Source organism: Miscanthus floridulus, chromosome 4 (genome assembly GCF_019320115.1).
Source record: "Miscanthus floridulus cultivar M001 chromosome 4, ASM1932011v1, whole genome shotgun sequence".
Taxonomy (NCBI): Eukaryota; Viridiplantae; Streptophyta; class Magnoliopsida; order Poales; family Poaceae; genus Miscanthus; species Miscanthus floridulus.
The window spans coordinates 115,706,227-115,723,866 of NC_089583.1; the positions used below are offsets into that span (position 1 = coordinate 115,706,227).

Here is a 17,640-nt window from a genome sequence, read left to right on the forward strand (position 1 = left end):
GCAAAAACAAATTTGCTATCATCTCAGGAGATAGAGCTTAGATACCATCTTAAAGGGCAATTAACTAAGTTGCTAAGAGAGGAGGAGATTTATTGGCTCCAACGATCAAAAGCAACAAAGTTGTTGCAGGGAGATGATAATACTAAGTATTTTCATATGATAGCAAATGTGAGACATAGAAAAACAAAAATCACACAACTAGAACTAGGAAGAAGGAATTATTGTTGGGGATGCGAATTTGAAAGATTATATAACCGATTACTACAAAAGATTGTTTGGACCTCATTTACAGAATTCTTTCTCATTGGACGAGACTCTGAGGCATGATATACCTCAAGTGTCGGAGGAGGAGAATGAAGTATTTGTGGCTCCATTCAGTGAGGAAGAGGTCAAAATGGCAATATTTGATATGGAACATAATAAGGCACCAGGTCCGGATGGCTTTCCTGTAGAATTTTACCAATTCTTTTGGGATGTTGTCAAGCAAGATTTGATGAGTCTCTTTTATGAATTTTATATGGGGGGACTGCATATTCAAAGTTTAAATTTTGGGGTAATTACACTATTACCCAAGATCACGGATGCGACTAGGATACAACAGTACAGACCTATTTGTCTCTTAAATGTGTTCGTTTAAGGTTTTTACGAAGGTGTTAAATAATAGAATTTTGAAAGTGGCAGGTAAATTAATAGGTCCGTCTCAGACGGCTTTTATTCTAGGAAGATATATAATGGAAGATGTTGTAATACTACATGAAACAATACATGAGCTGCATAGGAAAAAGAAAGATGGAGTGATCCTAAAGCTGGATTTTGAAAAAGCATATGATAATCTTAAGTGGCCTTTTATACAACAAGTCCTCAGAATGAAAGGATTCTCACCGGTTTGGTGTGAATGGATTTCAAAAGTCATAGTCTAGAGGGAGTGTTGCAAGTAAAGGTCAATGATAATTTAGGCCATTATTTCCAAACAAGAAAAGGAGTGCGGCAAGGGGACCCGTTATCTCCAATCTTGTTTAATATAGTGGTTGACATGCTGGCTATACTCATTTCACGAGCAAAAGAGGCCAAACAAATTCATGGAGTGGTTCCGCATTTGGTCGATGAAGGACTCTCAGTCCTTCAGTATGCGGATGACACTATTATCTTTATGGACAATGATTTAGAGAGGGCCAAAAATATGAAGCTCTTGCTTTGTGCCTTTGAGCAATTATCGGGACTCAAAATCAATTTCCATAAGAGCGAATTATTTTGTTATGGAGCAGCTAATGCTAATCAATTGGACTATACACAAATTTTTGGGTGTAATGTAGGATCATTCCCTTTTAGATATCTAGGAATTCCTATGCATCATCGAAAACTAATGAATAAGGACTAGAAACATGTGGAAGAAAGATTTCAAAAGAGACTGAGTGGTTGGAGGAGTAAGATGCTTTCGGTGGGTGGAAGGCTTGTCCTCATTAACTCGGTTCTGAGTAGTCTTCCTATGGTCATGATGTCCTTCTTTGAAATACCTAGAGGAATTTTGAAAAAAATTGGATTATTTTAGATCTCGGTTCTTTTGGCAAAGCGATGAACATAAGAATAAATCTAGATTGACAAAATGGGAAGTAGTATGTACACCAAAAGACCAAGGAGGATTGGGTGTCCTAAATCTAGGTGTCCATAATAAGTGCCTCTTAAGCAAGTGGCTTTTCAAACTGATAAATGGTGATGGTGTTTGGCAAAAGTTGCTTAAAAATAAGTATTTAAGGGATAAGACTTTGACTCAGGTTCAATACATGCCCGGGGACTCTCAGTTTTGGGCTGGCCTTATGAAGGTCAAGGGTGAGTTCCTGCCGATGGGTAGGTTTGATCTAGGTGACGGATCCCAAGTGTGTTTTTGGGAGGATTCATGGATAACGCCACGCTCTTTCAAGATGCTCTTCCCATCACTATATAACATTGTGAGAAAGAAAAGTGCATCTATTAGGATGGTACTGTCTACTGACACCGTTAAATATAGCTTTCAGGAGATCTCTGATGGGGGTTAATTTGCAAGCATGGCACAATGTAGTGGCCATGGTTGCAGATGTACACTTAACAAACCAAAGGGATCGCTTTTGTGTGGGGGATGCATCAGAAAGGGTTGTTTTCAGTTAATTCCATGTACAGAGCATTATTAGGTGTACAGGCTTTACCTTAGAACACTTTAATTTGGAAACTTAAACTACCTCTCAAGATTAAAGTCTTTATGTGGTATTTATACAAAGGCGTAATCTTGACCAAGGACAATTTAGCTAGGCGACAGTGGCGAAGAGATAGGAAGTGTTGTTTCTGTTCCACTAATGAGACCATACAACATTTACTCTTTGACTGTCATTATGCTAAATTTATGTGGAGAATTGTTCTTATTTCCTTTAACCTGAAACCCCCAACTACTGTACACAATTTGTTTACAGGTTGGTTGGAAGGGTTAAATAGGATAAGGAAGTCTCAAATTCTTGTGGGTGCAAGTGCCATTTGCTGGGCTCTTTGGTTAACTCGAAATGATGTTGTGTTTGACAAGATCATAGCACCGTCTTATTTGCAGGTTATCTTCAAGGGAATATATTGGGCCAGGTACTGGACATTACTTCAGAAGGAGGAGGATCGCCACTTCATGAAGGCAGGCTGTAGGATTATTGAGACGGCCGCGATGGAGGTGTTTGCTAGACACTAGCTGGCGTTTTAGCAACAGAATTGCTCTTTAGTCTTTCCTTTTGAGAATTCTATTGTATTCATGGTTCAAAACTTCGTGTTTGAGATTCCTTAGACTTTTTTGCTCGCTTGTAATAATGAACAGCCACATGCATTAGTCGATGCAGTGGCTGGGATATTAATATATTCCCTTTTCTAAAAAAGGACAACTCCCGCACTTGATTTCGTGCCTTCATGTGAGCGTGTGGCGCATGGTGTGTTTGAACATTTTTATTGTTTGCCGTATACTAAACTAACGGGACTGACATGACATCATGACATCACGGTGACATCCATCCACTTAAGAGAAGCTTGTTAGTTGATCTCTATCCAACGATCAATTGAGCCCTTGGATCCATGCCCTGATCAAGGGTGCCCAACCCTACATGGTTGGTGGGCCCTGTCACATTGTGCTATAAAAGAAAGGTGGGGGCCGGCAGCTTAGATCATGAGGTTAAACGAGCTACAGTCGCCCCACCGACACAACCGTAATTCGATCTAAGAGAGGGTGCATAGCCAGTGACAGGAAGCACCACCGCCGACCAACATCACCATTGCACCGTCGCCCTTCGACACTGTGCCTCCATCGAGTCTTCACCAAGCGTCATGATGGCCAGCCCGTCTTCCTCGAAGGCGACTGATGGTTTGCACTTCTTCCACCCCACTTCCTCTCACTCTATCTGTTAATCCCATACTGGTAGATGTTCTAGGACTCACTGTTTGCTCCAAATACAAGTACACATGCTAGATCTATGGCTAGTGATCCTGTACTATTTCTATCAATGGTATTAGTCGCCTAACTAGACGTAGATCTAGCCTATCAGAGTAGAAAACTAAATAGCAGCATTTAGAAGGAGGTGATAGATTCATTTTGGATCTAAACAGAGGGTTCATTGAACTCTAAACCCAAATCGGGTGAAGAAAAGAAGTAAGAAAGGGTGTCGGTTTTGAAAAGGATCTCAAACCCTAACCCTAACCCGCGTAGACACCTCAAGGAAGAAGAACAATAGCTAACCCTAACCCTAGAAAACCCTAACCCTAGAAACGGATCAGACGAAGGAGAGGAGGACCTACCGTACTCTTCTGTCGCTCGTCCCCACCGCCGTCGTGTGGGTTGACTCATACCATCATGCGGGAAGGACCTCCACCGTCGCCTCATCAACGCACGGGGAGAAGCTAAGCCGCACTCACCGCCTTATGCGCGAGCCCGGCCGAGGGCACCATCACATGACCGCTCAACGATGGCGCGCTCACCCACTAGGAAGCGTGCGCTCCGATGAGGGGACCTACGACAGTGCCGGTCAGATCTAGGGTTTCAGGAGCTTCTCACCGCAGCGCGTGTGGGGATCAGGGCACCATCGCCTAGATCGCTCGACGGCGACATGCTCACCCGCTGAATTTTGAAGGTTTAAAATTTCTAGTAAAATTGCACCATCATGTTACTTTTTTTCTAGAAAGTAGATATGAGAAAAGTTCAATGCTTCTGAAAAATAGATAATGATTTTTTTCATGTTTCCGCTGCAATGTTAAAGTTTATCATCTTCTAATTAAATTCGAACCAACAGGAGAATTTAATTTGAAGAGTAGTCATTTTTAATCAGTAAATTATAATATTGTTATTTTTCTTACCAACGTTGATAATTGCAATATTATAATGTTTATTCATAATTTTTCCGTGCATTAATTCTATTTTTACCCAACGGTGATGTAGAATTAGTGTATAAGAATATTGTATGTTTTAATTTTGACCAACGTTAAATTAAAGCATGCAATTATAATGTCATATTTTCTCACTATCTCTGACGATGTTTTTCAGGACTCAACCCAATGGCATTCATCTCACACATACCACCTCTTGAAGGGAGCAACTATAGGGTATGGCGAGAGAAGTATGAGCTAGCATTTACTGCCTGTCTGAAAATGACCTAGCGCTTACCTCGCCGTGTCCTACTGAGCTAGTGGATCCGGTGAGGGAAGAAAATGAGTTTGATGCTGATTTCACTGCTCGGCAGCGAGATCATGCAAAAGTACGAATGAAGTATGATCTCGAACACAAGAAATGAGACATTTCAAACCACAAGTGCTTGATGGTGGCTAAGTCCTATAATTTCAGATGCTATAAGGGGGTCTATCATAGACTGTGATACCACCATGGAGTATCTTAAGAAGGTGAAGAATCAATTTACTGGCTCTTCAAAGGCTTATGCCAGTACATTGATCAAGAAATTGTTCAATGAAAAATATACCTGGTGGCGGTATCAAAGAGCACATATTGAAGATGAGCAACACGGCTTTCGAAGCTTGAAGCCAATGGATTTGGGGCTCAAGGATGAGTTTCTGATTCATTTGGTTTTTGCTTCCTTGCCTAAAGGAATATGAAACCTTTGTTGTTAACTACAACATGCAGCCCAACAATTAGGACATAGAAAAGCTCATCGCAATATGTGTTCAAGAAGAGGAGAGGCTGAAATCCTTATAGGGTGAATCTGCTAACCTTATGAAGGACAAGAAAAAGAACTTCAATAAGAATGCCAAACCTCAAGAAAAAGCCCCTCAGAATGACCACCATCCGAAGAACAACAATGCTCCAGTTGAAAAGGATCAGTGCAAATAGTGCAAGAAGTATAGACACTACTAGAGGGACTGTCCAGACTTCCTGAAGAGCCTTCTGAAGAGAGGTGATAAGTTTTATTACATTCATAGATGAATCCTTGTATTTAAGTTATGCAAAATCTAGTTGGTGGATTGATTCAGGTGCAACTGTTTATATTGCAAATTCATTATAGGGATTCCGTACGAGGAGGACCCTACAAAGAGGAGAAGGAAGAATTAAAGTAGCAAATGGAGTTGGAGCTCAAGTTGAAGCCATTGGAGATCTTTCTCTAGAATTAGTTGATGGTTTTCTACTTAAGCTTTTAGATGCTTCTATTTGTACCCTCTTTACGAAGAAACTTAATAAGTGTTTCACGTTTAGATGATGATGGATATGATTGTCCATTTTGGTAATGATCAAATATTAGATTGTTTATAATAATAAATGTGTAGGTCTTGCCTTCCGATAAGACAAGCTTTATTTATTATCACTTTCTGAGAATGTGAATGATGTAAGTACTGAGAATGAGAATGCTTCCTCATCTATGAATGCAACAAATAAGCAGAAGAGAATGCATGATGTATCTTCAAAATTATGGCACTGTCGTTTAGGCCATATTTCGAGGGGGAGAATAGAGTGATTGATTAAGAAATCAATTCTTTCGCCTTTAGAATTTTTAGATTTAGAACAATGCATAGATTGCATAAAAGGAAAGTACGTTAAGAAAATAAAGAAAGATACCAAATAAAGCGTAGGAATTTTAAAAATAGTTCACACAGATATCTGTGGTCCTTTTCTATGAAGAGTGTGGATAGTTATGATTCATTTATAACATTCACAGATGACTACTCACATGTTGGCCATATTTATCCAATTAAGGAAAGATTGGAAACATTGGATAAATTAAAAATATTCAAGGTTGAAGTAGAAAATTAGCACAACTTAAAGATTAAGGTAGTAAGGTACGACCGTGGGGGAGAGTACTACGGTCAACACACCCCATATGGCTAAGTTCCTGGACCCTTTGCAAGGTACTTATAAGAAAATGGCATAGTAACCCAGTATTCTACACCGAGCGAGCCTCAGCAGAATAGAGTAGCTGAAAGACGCAACCGTATCTTAATGGATATGGTGAGAAGCATGATAAGTTACTCTACCCTACCGATAAGTTTATGGATAGAGGCGTTAAAACCCGCCATTCATATACTTAATCTAGTGCCAAGTAAGTCGGTGTCCAAAATACCGTATGAGTTGTGGACAGGAAAGGAACCCTCACTAAACTATTTACGTGTGTGGGATTGTCCAGCTGAGGCAAAAGTATTTAACCCAAACATAGGGAAGCTGAACTCTAAGACAGTCAGCTACCATTTCATTGGCTATCTAAAAAATTCAAAAGGTTATCGCTTCTATTGTCCTGACAGACAAACGAAGTTTGTAGAAATAAGACATGCTGTCTTCTTGGAGGATGATATAATCAGGGGGAGCATGGTAGCATGAGAAATTAGTTTTGAAGAGAAGCGGGTATACGTGCCCACTCCTAGTCTCATGTAAGGATTCTTTTAGAATCATAATGGCCGCTTGTAGCCCATTACGACTTAGAATTACATCAGATGGATGTAAAGACGGCGTTCCTAAACGAGGATCTTGAGAAAAATATTTATATGGCACAACTGAAAAGTTTTGTTGTGGAAGGAAAAAGAACATATGGGATGTCCGCCTAAAGAAATCTATTTACAGATTAAAACAAGCTTCAAGACAGTAGTATTTGAAGTTTAATAGTACAATAAGAAAGTTTGGATTTCAAGAAAATGTAGAGGACAATTGCGTTTACACAAAGTTCAAGAATGGGAAATACATTTTTCCTAGTCTTGTATGTGGATGATATCTTGCTCACTAGCAGTGATGTTAATCTACTACTAGAAACAAAGAAGTTCTTGTCCTCAAAGTTTGATATGAGGGATCTTGGTGAAGCTTCGTTCGTCCTAGGAATAGAGATTCATCGAGATAGAGAAAAGGAGGTTTTAGGATTATCACAAAAGGCATACTTAGAAAAAAGTTCTAAAAAAATACAGTATGCAAAATTATAGGTCTTCACCTGCTCCCATAGTCAAGGGCGACAAATATGGGGAATTTTAATGTCCTAGGAACCAATATGAGATCGATCAAATGAAAGCGGTTCCATATAGTTCAGCTGTCGAAAGTTTACAGTATGCTCAAGTGTGTACTCGCCCTGACTTAGCATTTGTTACCGGATTGCTTAGCAGATATCAGAGTAATCTAGGAATAGAACACTAGAAAATAGTAAAGAAAAGTTTGCGTTACCTGCAAGGTACAAAGGGTCTTATGCTAACGTATAGAAGATTTGATTCCCTACACATAGAGGGGTATACAGATTCTGATTATACGGGAGATGAAAGAAAGTCCACGTCAGGATACTATATTCACTCTCGCAGGAGGAGCTATATCGTGGAAAAGCTCAAAGCAAACCATTACTATATCGTCCACAATGTATGCCGAGATTGTAGCATGTTATGAGGCCACAGGGCAGGTGAATTGGCTAAAGAAATTTCATACCCGGGTTGAAAGTGGTAGACGACATACATAAACCACTCAAGTTATACTACGATAATAATCCAGCAATATATTATGCTCACAACAATAAGTCAAGTAGTGCTGTCAAACATATTGACATAAAGTATTATGTTGTGAAAGACTAAAGTCCAGGATCATATAATTAGTCTTAAGCATATAAGAACAGAAAAGATGCTCACGGATCCGCTTACAAAAGGCTTACCACCCATCGTGTTCAGAGAACACTTAGCCGACATGGGTTTAAGGGAAAGCCTATGATTCTTGGACAATAAGGGCCTAGTTAAGAATATATTTCAAAACAGAAAGGTGCATTTGTAGCTGTTTAATCTAATGACAACTGACCGTGATGATGATACACGCTCTATGCACTGATCTTTGATGGAATAAGAACAAGATAAAGTAAGTTGAGTTTAAGTCATAAGGTGAGATCATGGGGGAGAATGTTAGTTGATCTCTATCGGTCAATTAGGCCCTTGGATCTGCGCCCTGATTAGGGACGTCCAATCCTACATGGTTGGTGGCCCCTCATCACACTACGCTATAAAAGAAAAGTGGGGGCCGGCGGCTTAGATCACGAGGTTGAACGAGCTACAGTCGCCCCATCGACACAACCCTAATCCGGTCTAAGAGAGGGTGCGCAGCCAATGACGGGAAGCACCGTCACCGGCCAACGCCGCCACTACACCGCCGCCCTTCGACACTACGCCTCCACCAAGTCTTCACCAAGCGCCGCGATGGTCAGCCCATCTTCCTCGAAGGCGGCCGATGGTTTGCACTTCTTTCCACCCCTCTCCCTCTCACTCTATCTGTTAATCCCATACTGGTAGATGCTATATGACTCGCTGTTTACTCCAAATACAAGTACACATGCTAGATCTATGGCTAGTGATCCTGTACTATTTCTATCAAAGCTGTTTGCGGTATACTAAACGAACGATACTGAACACGACATCACGGTGACATCGATCCACTTAAGGCATTTTTCGACGTTATCGGATTCACCTCAATCCTAGGTGTGTTGGAGTGGACTATGATAAAATTTAGTTTATGTTCTACTCCAATTCACCCTGACACATGTGGATTGATGTAAATCTGGCTACATCCAAATAAGGTCTAAGAAAACTTTTGAAAATATGGTTTCATGACTCGTGACTCACGAGAGTATGAGATGGAGAAAAGTTATGGCTTATGCTTTGTCCTTTTTGAAATTGCGTCTCTCAATCTGTTCGCTGGTTAGTTTCTAAGCTGATAAGTCCGACTGATACTAGTTTGTTGTGAGAGAAAAATATTATATCATGACTGATAAGCCCTGAACGAACAGGCTGTCTGGATGCTCAGATGGTGTTGGCACGACTCCTCCGATCCAGCTGTGGAAATGGTCGTCGCTCTTTCAAATCATGGATGCACGTAAGGATGGACAACGGGTCGGGTTCTGATCGGGTGGAGTCTCCGTGCACCCAAAACCGAAACCCGAAATCGAAACCCGAATCTGCCCCGAAAACCGATTCGGGTGGAAATCCATCACAAAAACCAAACTCGCGGATACCCGAAACCCGAACGGATACCCGAAACCCGAATGGATACCCGTAACCCGCGGATATATATACACATATTCACATGTATAAACAAGAGGCAACAAATAACTAAATATTTTCATGAGTCAACTGTAAATAAATTTAATAATCTAAGTAAATAAATTATTATTAGTATATTATAAAACATGAGTTTTAATTCCAAATGATTTATTTCGGATATCCATTGGATATCCACGGATGGAAAACCAAACCCAAAACCGAACCCGATTGGTTTCGGGGCCCCGAACCCAAAAACCGTGGGTGAAAAACCATCCCCAAACCCGAACCCGCAGAATCCCGAAACCCGCGGATATCCGCCCCAAACCCGATCCATTGACATCCTTAGATGCACGCCTCGTTGAATGAGCCATACACATACATGGTTCTGATCCGGAATGGCTTAACTATTTTACTGAAAATTTCAGGGGAAAAGAATACAATTCCACCAAACAACCCACTTCAAGATTCGTGTGGTTTAGAGTACTAGTTTAGTGGTGGACAAGAGTACTAGTGCAGTAGCGTTGCTTTTCAAAGTGTACTTCCTTTTTGCTGGGAGATTGAGGAGAGTGAGCTCCCCACGCGTTTTGTTATCTGAAATTTCTGCTAGGAAGGAAATAGGAGACGAAAAATCCACAGCCACATGCACCGTCCTCTCCAGCTCTTGGCTCTGGTGGGGTGAGGTGGGCTTCCCGCTCTAGCTCGCGACTTCACCACACCACTCGGCTGTGCTGTGTCACTGTGTGTTGGCCTTCTGCCCTTCTCCCTCCCGCGCGCCACAGCCACGCGGTCAGCCGCCGCGCCGCGAGCCACCACTGGGCACTGGCTCCACCCTCCACCGCTCGTGCGCTCCCGTCAGGTGCTCGCCATTTCCTCCATCTCCAGTCTACTTCTCTACTAGTAGTATTTCTCTTCCCGATAGCGTATATGCTTTTGGGTGTGGGGGCGCGGGCGGCGGTGACGCGGAGGGAGGCCGCAATAGCCAGCACCCAGCAGCCGTCGAGGGCTCGATCGATCGTTGCTTGTTGGGTGAGAAAGGAAATGATGAAGCGGTGATCGGAGACTGAGAGGGAGAGCCGGTGGCTTTCCGACGGTGAGTTCCCACGGAAACGATGACTCGGATGGATCGCCGCCTGCCGACAATTAGCATTGGCGTCCGTGCCACTCCTCATGCCGGGCCGGGAGTGGGCCGTGTGCGGTCCATGCTCGGTAGCGTTGGGTGGTGTACGGGCCGAATCCGGATCGGGCTAAAAAACAATCACGGTCCAATTTTGGTGGGCTGAATACCATGATGGTTCATGACTAGTTTTACCACTGGGCCTCCATTCTCTAATGTCCTCGACATCGATCAACAAAACATATGACCTCTCAAAAAAAACATATGATGGCTCAATATTGCGATTATTAATTAATTCCCCCCTGTGTGTAAAAAAATTAATTAACTCCCCCTGACCCTCAAGAAAAATTAGTTAAGTCCCCTATAAAATAAAAATTACGAAAATATTCGGGTGAAGGCGTCCGTGGGACGACTCCCGTCCCGGACGCTTCTTCCCAGGCCTGCTGCTGTCTACCTTCGTTCCTTCACTAATAATGAAAAAAATACAGAGCGACAGTTCCCCAGCTCGTATCGTGCAACGGCTGTCGCAGCGTTCCCCACCGTTACGGGCGCCTCCACCGTGCCGCCTGCCCACTCCCGTGCTCTGCTCTGCTTCGCTGTCGACGGTCACCCCGCGCTCCGCCGCTGCGCTCCGCCGCTCCTGCCGCTTGCTCCGCCACCCACCCCGCTTGACAGTGCGAACACCACCGCTCCCACGCTGTGGCCGCGCTGGCCACCGAGGTTGTTGCGTGCATGCTCGCGCCCGACGATGCCAACAAGCGCTGCTAGCGCAAAGGAGAAATGCCGGGCCCTGGCGCTGAAAGCCCTCCGGGCTCACCTCCTGCTACGGGCTATGGCTACGGCGCAACGATGCAAACGCGCGGAGGAGGCTACACCACGATACGATGCATGTTTCAAGTGTACATTTTAAATGTTTCAGATAGTTTTAGAGGTATATGTTGCAAGTGTTTTCATTCGGTTGTTGCAAAAGTAGATCGGGATGTTGCAACGTTTGTACACATACACCCTCTGTCCCATATTATTTGTCGTTTCCGGTTTTCGTGCCACAAGTTTGACTCGATTTGTAGAAAATACGTACAACATTTGTATCTCCAAATAAATTTATTAAAAAACTAGATTCAAATATCTTTCCAATGATACTAATTATGTACCATAAATATTAATATTTTGTAATATATATTTTATTAAAGTTATTTCTCGGGAAGCGAAAGCGATAGATATTTTGGGACGAAGGGAGTATGTTGCAAGTTTGTCCCGTTGTTTCACCTGTTTTTTAGACATATGTTGCAAGTGTGTTTATGTGAAGTTGCATATGTTTCACACATATGTTGCAAGCGTTTTATCTAGATGTTGCATATGTTTTTCAAGTGTTTTTTCACGTGTTTCAGACGCATATTTAAGTGTTTCATCTGTCTTTTTTTTATGTTGCAAGTGTTGTATCCGGATATTTCAAAAGTAGATCAGATGTTGCACATGATATGCGCGTGGGAATCGGGAGGGGATGCGAGCAGTCCCCGCGTGGGCGCGCGGCGCGGGCTCTCGCGTGGGCGCGGTTGACGCATACGTGGTCGAGCGTGGACGCGCGAAATTGGACTACAGCCATGGGTGTCCATCCGGCCGGGCGCGCGGAACGGGCTGTCGCGTGGGCGCGGGTGACGCATATGTGGTCGAGCGACATCCGGGCGACGCGGGCCCACGAGTGGACGCGCGAAATCGGACTACAGCCACGGGTGTCCATCCGGCCGGGCGCTAGCAGTGCCGTAAAAATTATCAATATCGTCCTACTGATTTCTCAATTCGAGCACTCTGCAACCTCTGGTACTATACTAACAGCTGGATACTTCTGCATTTTTTTGATGAAAATACTTCTGCATTGTTGGAAATTATTACAGAGATCCTAAGACATGGCGGCGGTTGCAATCGCGACCCTATCCCTCACTTCAGTTCCTTGCAAAAAGCGGCTCCGGCATGGTGCCAGCGCCTTCAACGCACAGCAATTCATTAACTCCAGCTCACACAGCTACTCTCTCACTCTAAGACCAAGACTGCCAAAACCGCGAGCCGCGAGCCGGGTCATCGTCGCGCAGGCCGGCAACGGCAGCGGCAGCTACAAGGTGGCCATCCTTGGAGCGGCGGGAGGGATCGGGCAGCCGCTCTCTCTGCTGGCCAAGATGTCCCCGCTCGTCTCGGCGCTGCACCTGTACGACATCGCCAACGTGGAGGGCGTGACCGCCGACCTCAGCCACTGCAACACCCCGGCGCAGGTCGCCGGCTTCACAGGTAAAGACGCGCTCGCGGGCTGCCTGTTGGGCGCGGACGTCGTGGTCATCCCCGCCGGCGTGCTCCGGAAGCCCGGCATGACGCGGGACGACCTGTTCAGCGTCAACGCGGGCATCGTGCGGGACCTCGTGGCGGCGGTGGCAGACCACGCGCCGGGCGCGCTGGTGCACGTCATCAGCAACCCGGTGAACTCGACGGTGCCGATCGCCGCCGAGGTGCTGAAGCAGAAGGGCGCGTACGACCCTCGCAGGCTGTTCGGCGTCACGACGCTGGACGTGGTCCGCGCCAACGCGTTCGTGGCGGCGCGGAAGGGCCTCCCGGTCGCGGACGTGGACGTGCCGGTCGTGGGCGGCCACGCGGCTGCCACCATCCTGCCGCTGCTGTCCAAGGCGCGGCCCAAGGCCGCCGCGGCGGCGTTCACGGACGAGGAGGTGGAGGAGCTCGCCGCCAGGATCCGGGACGCCGGCACCGAGGTGGTGGAGGCCAAGGCCGGCGCCGGGTCCGCCACGCTGTCCATGGCGTACGCCGCCGCGCGGTTCCTCGAGGCGTCCTTGCGCGGCCTCGACGGCCACGACGACGTGTACGAGTGCGCGTACGTGCAGTCGCAGGTGGTGCCGGAGCTCCCGTTCTTCGCGTGCAGGGTGAAGCTCGGGAGGGGCGGCGTGGAGGAGGTGCTGGCCTCCGAGCTCAGGGGGCTCACCGACTACGAGGCGCGCGAACTGGAGGATCTCAAGCCCAGGCTCAAGGCCAGCATCGACAAGGGCATCGCGTACGTGCAGCAGAACCAGGAGGCAGCGTTGAACTGAGCTGAGCCTCTGCTGCCTGCTGGGGCTGGCAGCATCAGTTTTGTACGTTGCACAGTGCACGCCCTACATTCTTTTTAAGTATGAAATCTGAATCTTAGGGAGGTTCAAATGCCGAAAACACAACGGTACTCTGCCCTCAAACGAGAAATTCAGCTCGGCTTCGTTCAAGCAGATCAACAGAACCAAATGCCTAGAACGGTCGGAACTTGACCATGTCGGTGCACCCACGATGCACCGGCGGTGGGCAGCGGACGAGCGTCCGTCCGTCTAGGCCGACGCACTGGAACACCTGGTACAGCTGCGTCTCGTTGCGCCCGTTGCGGTTGCACTCCACCATCGGCGCGGAGCCCGTCGCCGCGGCCACGGCGTCCCGGATGCTGCTTGAACACACTAAAGTTATCCCTGTTCTTGCACGACAGCGTCCCCCAGTTCCGGCGCAGGTCGCTGTCCAAGTCACTGATCTGCAGAGTGCGAGTGCCGAGTGCCGTCAGACCATGGCCATGGTGGATGGTGCAGAGTGCGAGGATATCTGTGGGTGCACCGGTACTGAATGGTAGTGCACCGTGTACGTACCTGCGACAGGTCGAGAGGTCAGAGGAGCGGTGGCGTTGCAGGAGTCCGGCCAGCAACTAGTCTTGTTGGGGTTCACGGCGTCTGGCTGGCACGCGGCGTACTCTGGCCAGAGGCCGTGGATGCCGAAGTCCGCCGCCGGCTTCCCGCCGCCCGGGAAGCAGCAGGTGGCATTTGTGTTTGTGTTGCAGTAAGAGCCGGGCCACTGTACAAGCAAGTAACCGCAGTCAAAACAGTGTGCATGTTGCATATCCAATTATGGGCTCCGTTCGCTTCGCTGAAAAAACAAGTCGAAACATTGTTCCGGCTGATTTGTTGTGAGAGAAAAACACTGTTCCGGCTGAAAAAAATAAGCTGAAAAGTACGGATTATAAGAGAAGTGAACAGGGCCATCCAAAACAATCTGCTGGACGTGGTGGCAATGGCAATCGACCGGAGATTGTAGCTACCTGCTGAACGTGGGGGAAGAAATCAAAATCGGTGGCCGCGGAGGCGATGACAAGAGGAAGCAGGAGAACGGCGACGGCGAGGGGGCAGTGGAGGGCCATGTTAGGTAGTAGTATCTCTTAAACGTAGATCAGGGGATAATTAGACTTAGATGGAGAACTGTTGACGAGGCACCGGCCGCGGCGGGCTTTTGTTCATCCGAAACGCGCGCTCAGCCGTTGATCTCCATCGAACGGTGCAGAATCAACGGACCGGAGGCCGGCCCAGGCGGGCGCGCGACTTTGCCGGCCCAGGACCAGGTTGCGGCCTTGGTGCGGGCGGCGCGTGTGCAAGGGAGCTAGGGCCGGGTGCCTTTTGGCGTTTTGGGCCGAGAACCGGCCAAGATTGAGCCCACTTTTTTTTCTCTTTTTTTCCCAGTAAATGGTTATTTCTAGAAAATGAAAAATGGCTCAAAGAAAATAGAAGAAATGTGAATTTTACCCACAATGTGAATTTTCCTGTGGGTAAAATTCACAAATTATCTTTAAGTTTTCGCTGGAAAGTTTAATGCTGATTATCTTCTAATTAAATTCGAACCAACAGGAGAATTTAATTTGAAGAGCAGTTATATTTAGAAAATTATGATTATGTTGATCCTCTAATTAAATTGAAACCAACGAGAAAATTTAATTAGAGGAGTAGTCCATTTTTGTTTATGTAAGATTATGGTATTGTCATTTTCTGACCGACGTTGATGATGATAATATTATAACGAATTTAAGTCTGAAGTTTAAATTTTTGGTAAATTTTATACCAACGTGATGAATTTTTCAGAGAGTAGTTAAGGACCAAGAAATGCTCCTGAACTAAAAGAATGTATTTTATTATTAAGTTTCCGCTGCAATGAAGTTGATTATCTTCTAATTAAATTCGAATCAACGGGAGAATTTAATTTTGAAAAGTAGTTATATGAATTTCAAGTTAATTTATGAGTTTTATGCATTAATTCTATTTTCTGCCCAACAGTGATGTAGAAGCATATTGTATGTTTTATTTTAACCGATGAGATCACTCAGCTGCATGCCAACGGGCTACAATGCTGAGGTATGTGAATGAAAAGGCTTGAGTCAAGCCAGTTCAGAACAGTTTTTATCAGTTTACTAATTTTCTGATTAAATTGGAATCAACGAAAAGATTTAATTGAAAAATAAAGTATAAGTGGGTGTTTTAGTCGTCATGACTAAGTTTTCATATAGATGTATCCCGCATGGGGAGAAGTTTTCGTATAGTAATTATGCTAGTCCATTCAGCATGGCGGGAGAAGTTTTGTGATGATTCACATGTATTGTATCCCGCATAGCGAGAGAAGTTTGGGTAGCTCTTATGTTGTCCTAGTATTGACCTTGGCACAATAGAAATGCATAGTTATGGTCAATACTAACCAAAAAATAAGAAAAGATGCAAGTGTGACTTGCAAAAGTATCGCTAATGACAGACCTCGTTGAGTTCTTAAAGTGAATTAATGAAAGTGTACTCCTGAACGGATCAAGAAATAACTTTGTTTACATGACACAATCATGTGAATGAAGTAAGTCATAAGTGTCTCCTCGTTTACAGGCTTTCTGAATAGTTATCGAAATTATGGCAGGTAAAGTTTATGCCATATTTCGAGAAGAAGAAAAATATAAAGATCAATTAAGAAAGATACTCTTCATTAAGGGTGAGATAAAGATTAATTAAGATGAATGTGACCATCGGAGTAGTATAACGGTTACAGCAATGATACCCCTAAATAGAGAAATAACTAAATTTCTGGATTTTTTAAAGTTCCGACAGAAAAATAGCTTAGTCAGTCTCAAAGATGTTAATGTGGTGCTTAAAGCGTCATATGATATTTTAACGAATTAAACCCAAAATAAGATATTTGAAGATACACTATCTTTAAAAAAAAGAAGATCCTGATGGAGCTATGGTATGTAGAGGTATGTAGACCTAAGACTTGATGAGAAGAGAGACTGTGTGCCCACTCCAGTGACTCAGGAGCAACAAGTTTCTCAATACCTGTTGATGTTGCATGACCAATACAACACCTGTTGTTAGCTCTTCGAAGAAGATGAATAATGTAAATAAGAATCTTGTTATACAGGAGCCTATAGAATCAATTGTCTCTTGACAATAAAGAGCAACAACAACCCCATATAAAAGTGCCAGTAGCTGAGGCCCTAGAAGGTCTCAAAAAATTAGTAAACCAGTTTTCTGATGACAATGAAATTTATGGTAGTAAAGAAATTCAAATAGGAGGGTGATCCTATCTCATTTGAAGAAGCCATGAGAAGCATTTACTCGTTTAAGTAGCAAGAAGCTATGAAAGCTTGAAATGAATTCGATGAATACCAACGATGTTTGGGACTTAGAAATAATTTCTAATAGAGCCAAAACAGTATGCTGCTAATAGGTCTACAAGACAAATTATGACTCTAAAGGGAATATAGGAAGATATAAAGCACAACTTGTAGCAATATGCTTTACGCAAAGAGAATGAAAAAATTACAATGAGAGTTTTATCTCTAGTCTCATGCAAGGACTTTTTTAGAATCATAATGGTGTTCATGGTACATTACGATTTAGAAATACATCAGATAGATATAAAGACGGCATTCCTAAACGAGGATTTATATAAAAACGTTTACATGGCACAACCCAAAATATTTTGTCGTGGGAGAAAAGAACATATGGGATGCCGCCTATACAAATTCATTTATGAGTTAAAAGTAAGTCTCTAGACAGTAGTATTTGAAGTTGATGAAACGATAAGAAAATTTGGGTTTTAAAGAAAATGAGAAGGACAATAGCGTTTATGCGAAGTTCAAGAATGGAGAAGAAGTAGTTTTGTCCTCAAATTTCAATGTGAATGATCTTGGTGAAGCGTTATTGGTTTTAGGAATCAAAATTCACCGAGATTGATAA

At 44.3% G+C, this 17,640-nt stretch overlaps 1 protein-coding gene and 1 pseudogene across 1 annotated transcript; one reads left to right on the plus strand and one right to left on the minus strand.

Annotated features, from left to right (window-relative positions):
* Positions 1 to 10,089: 10,089 nt before the first annotated feature.
* Positions 10,090 to 13,800, plus strand: LOC136550441 (malate dehydrogenase, chloroplastic-like). Its single transcript, XM_066542014.1, has 2 exons — positions 10,090 to 10,333; positions 12,484 to 13,800. The coding sequence occupies exon 2, from the start codon at positions 12,496 to 12,498 to the stop codon at positions 13,675 to 13,677; it is 1,182 nt and encodes a 393-aa protein (XP_066398111.1). The 5' UTR covers positions 10,090 to 10,333; positions 12,484 to 12,495; the 3' UTR covers positions 13,678 to 13,800.
* Positions 13,801 to 13,864: 64 nt separating this feature from the next.
* Positions 13,865 to 14,927, minus strand: LOC136550442 (ribonuclease 1-like; annotated as a pseudogene).
* Between the last annotated feature and the right edge of the window lie 2,713 nt (positions 14,928 to 17,640).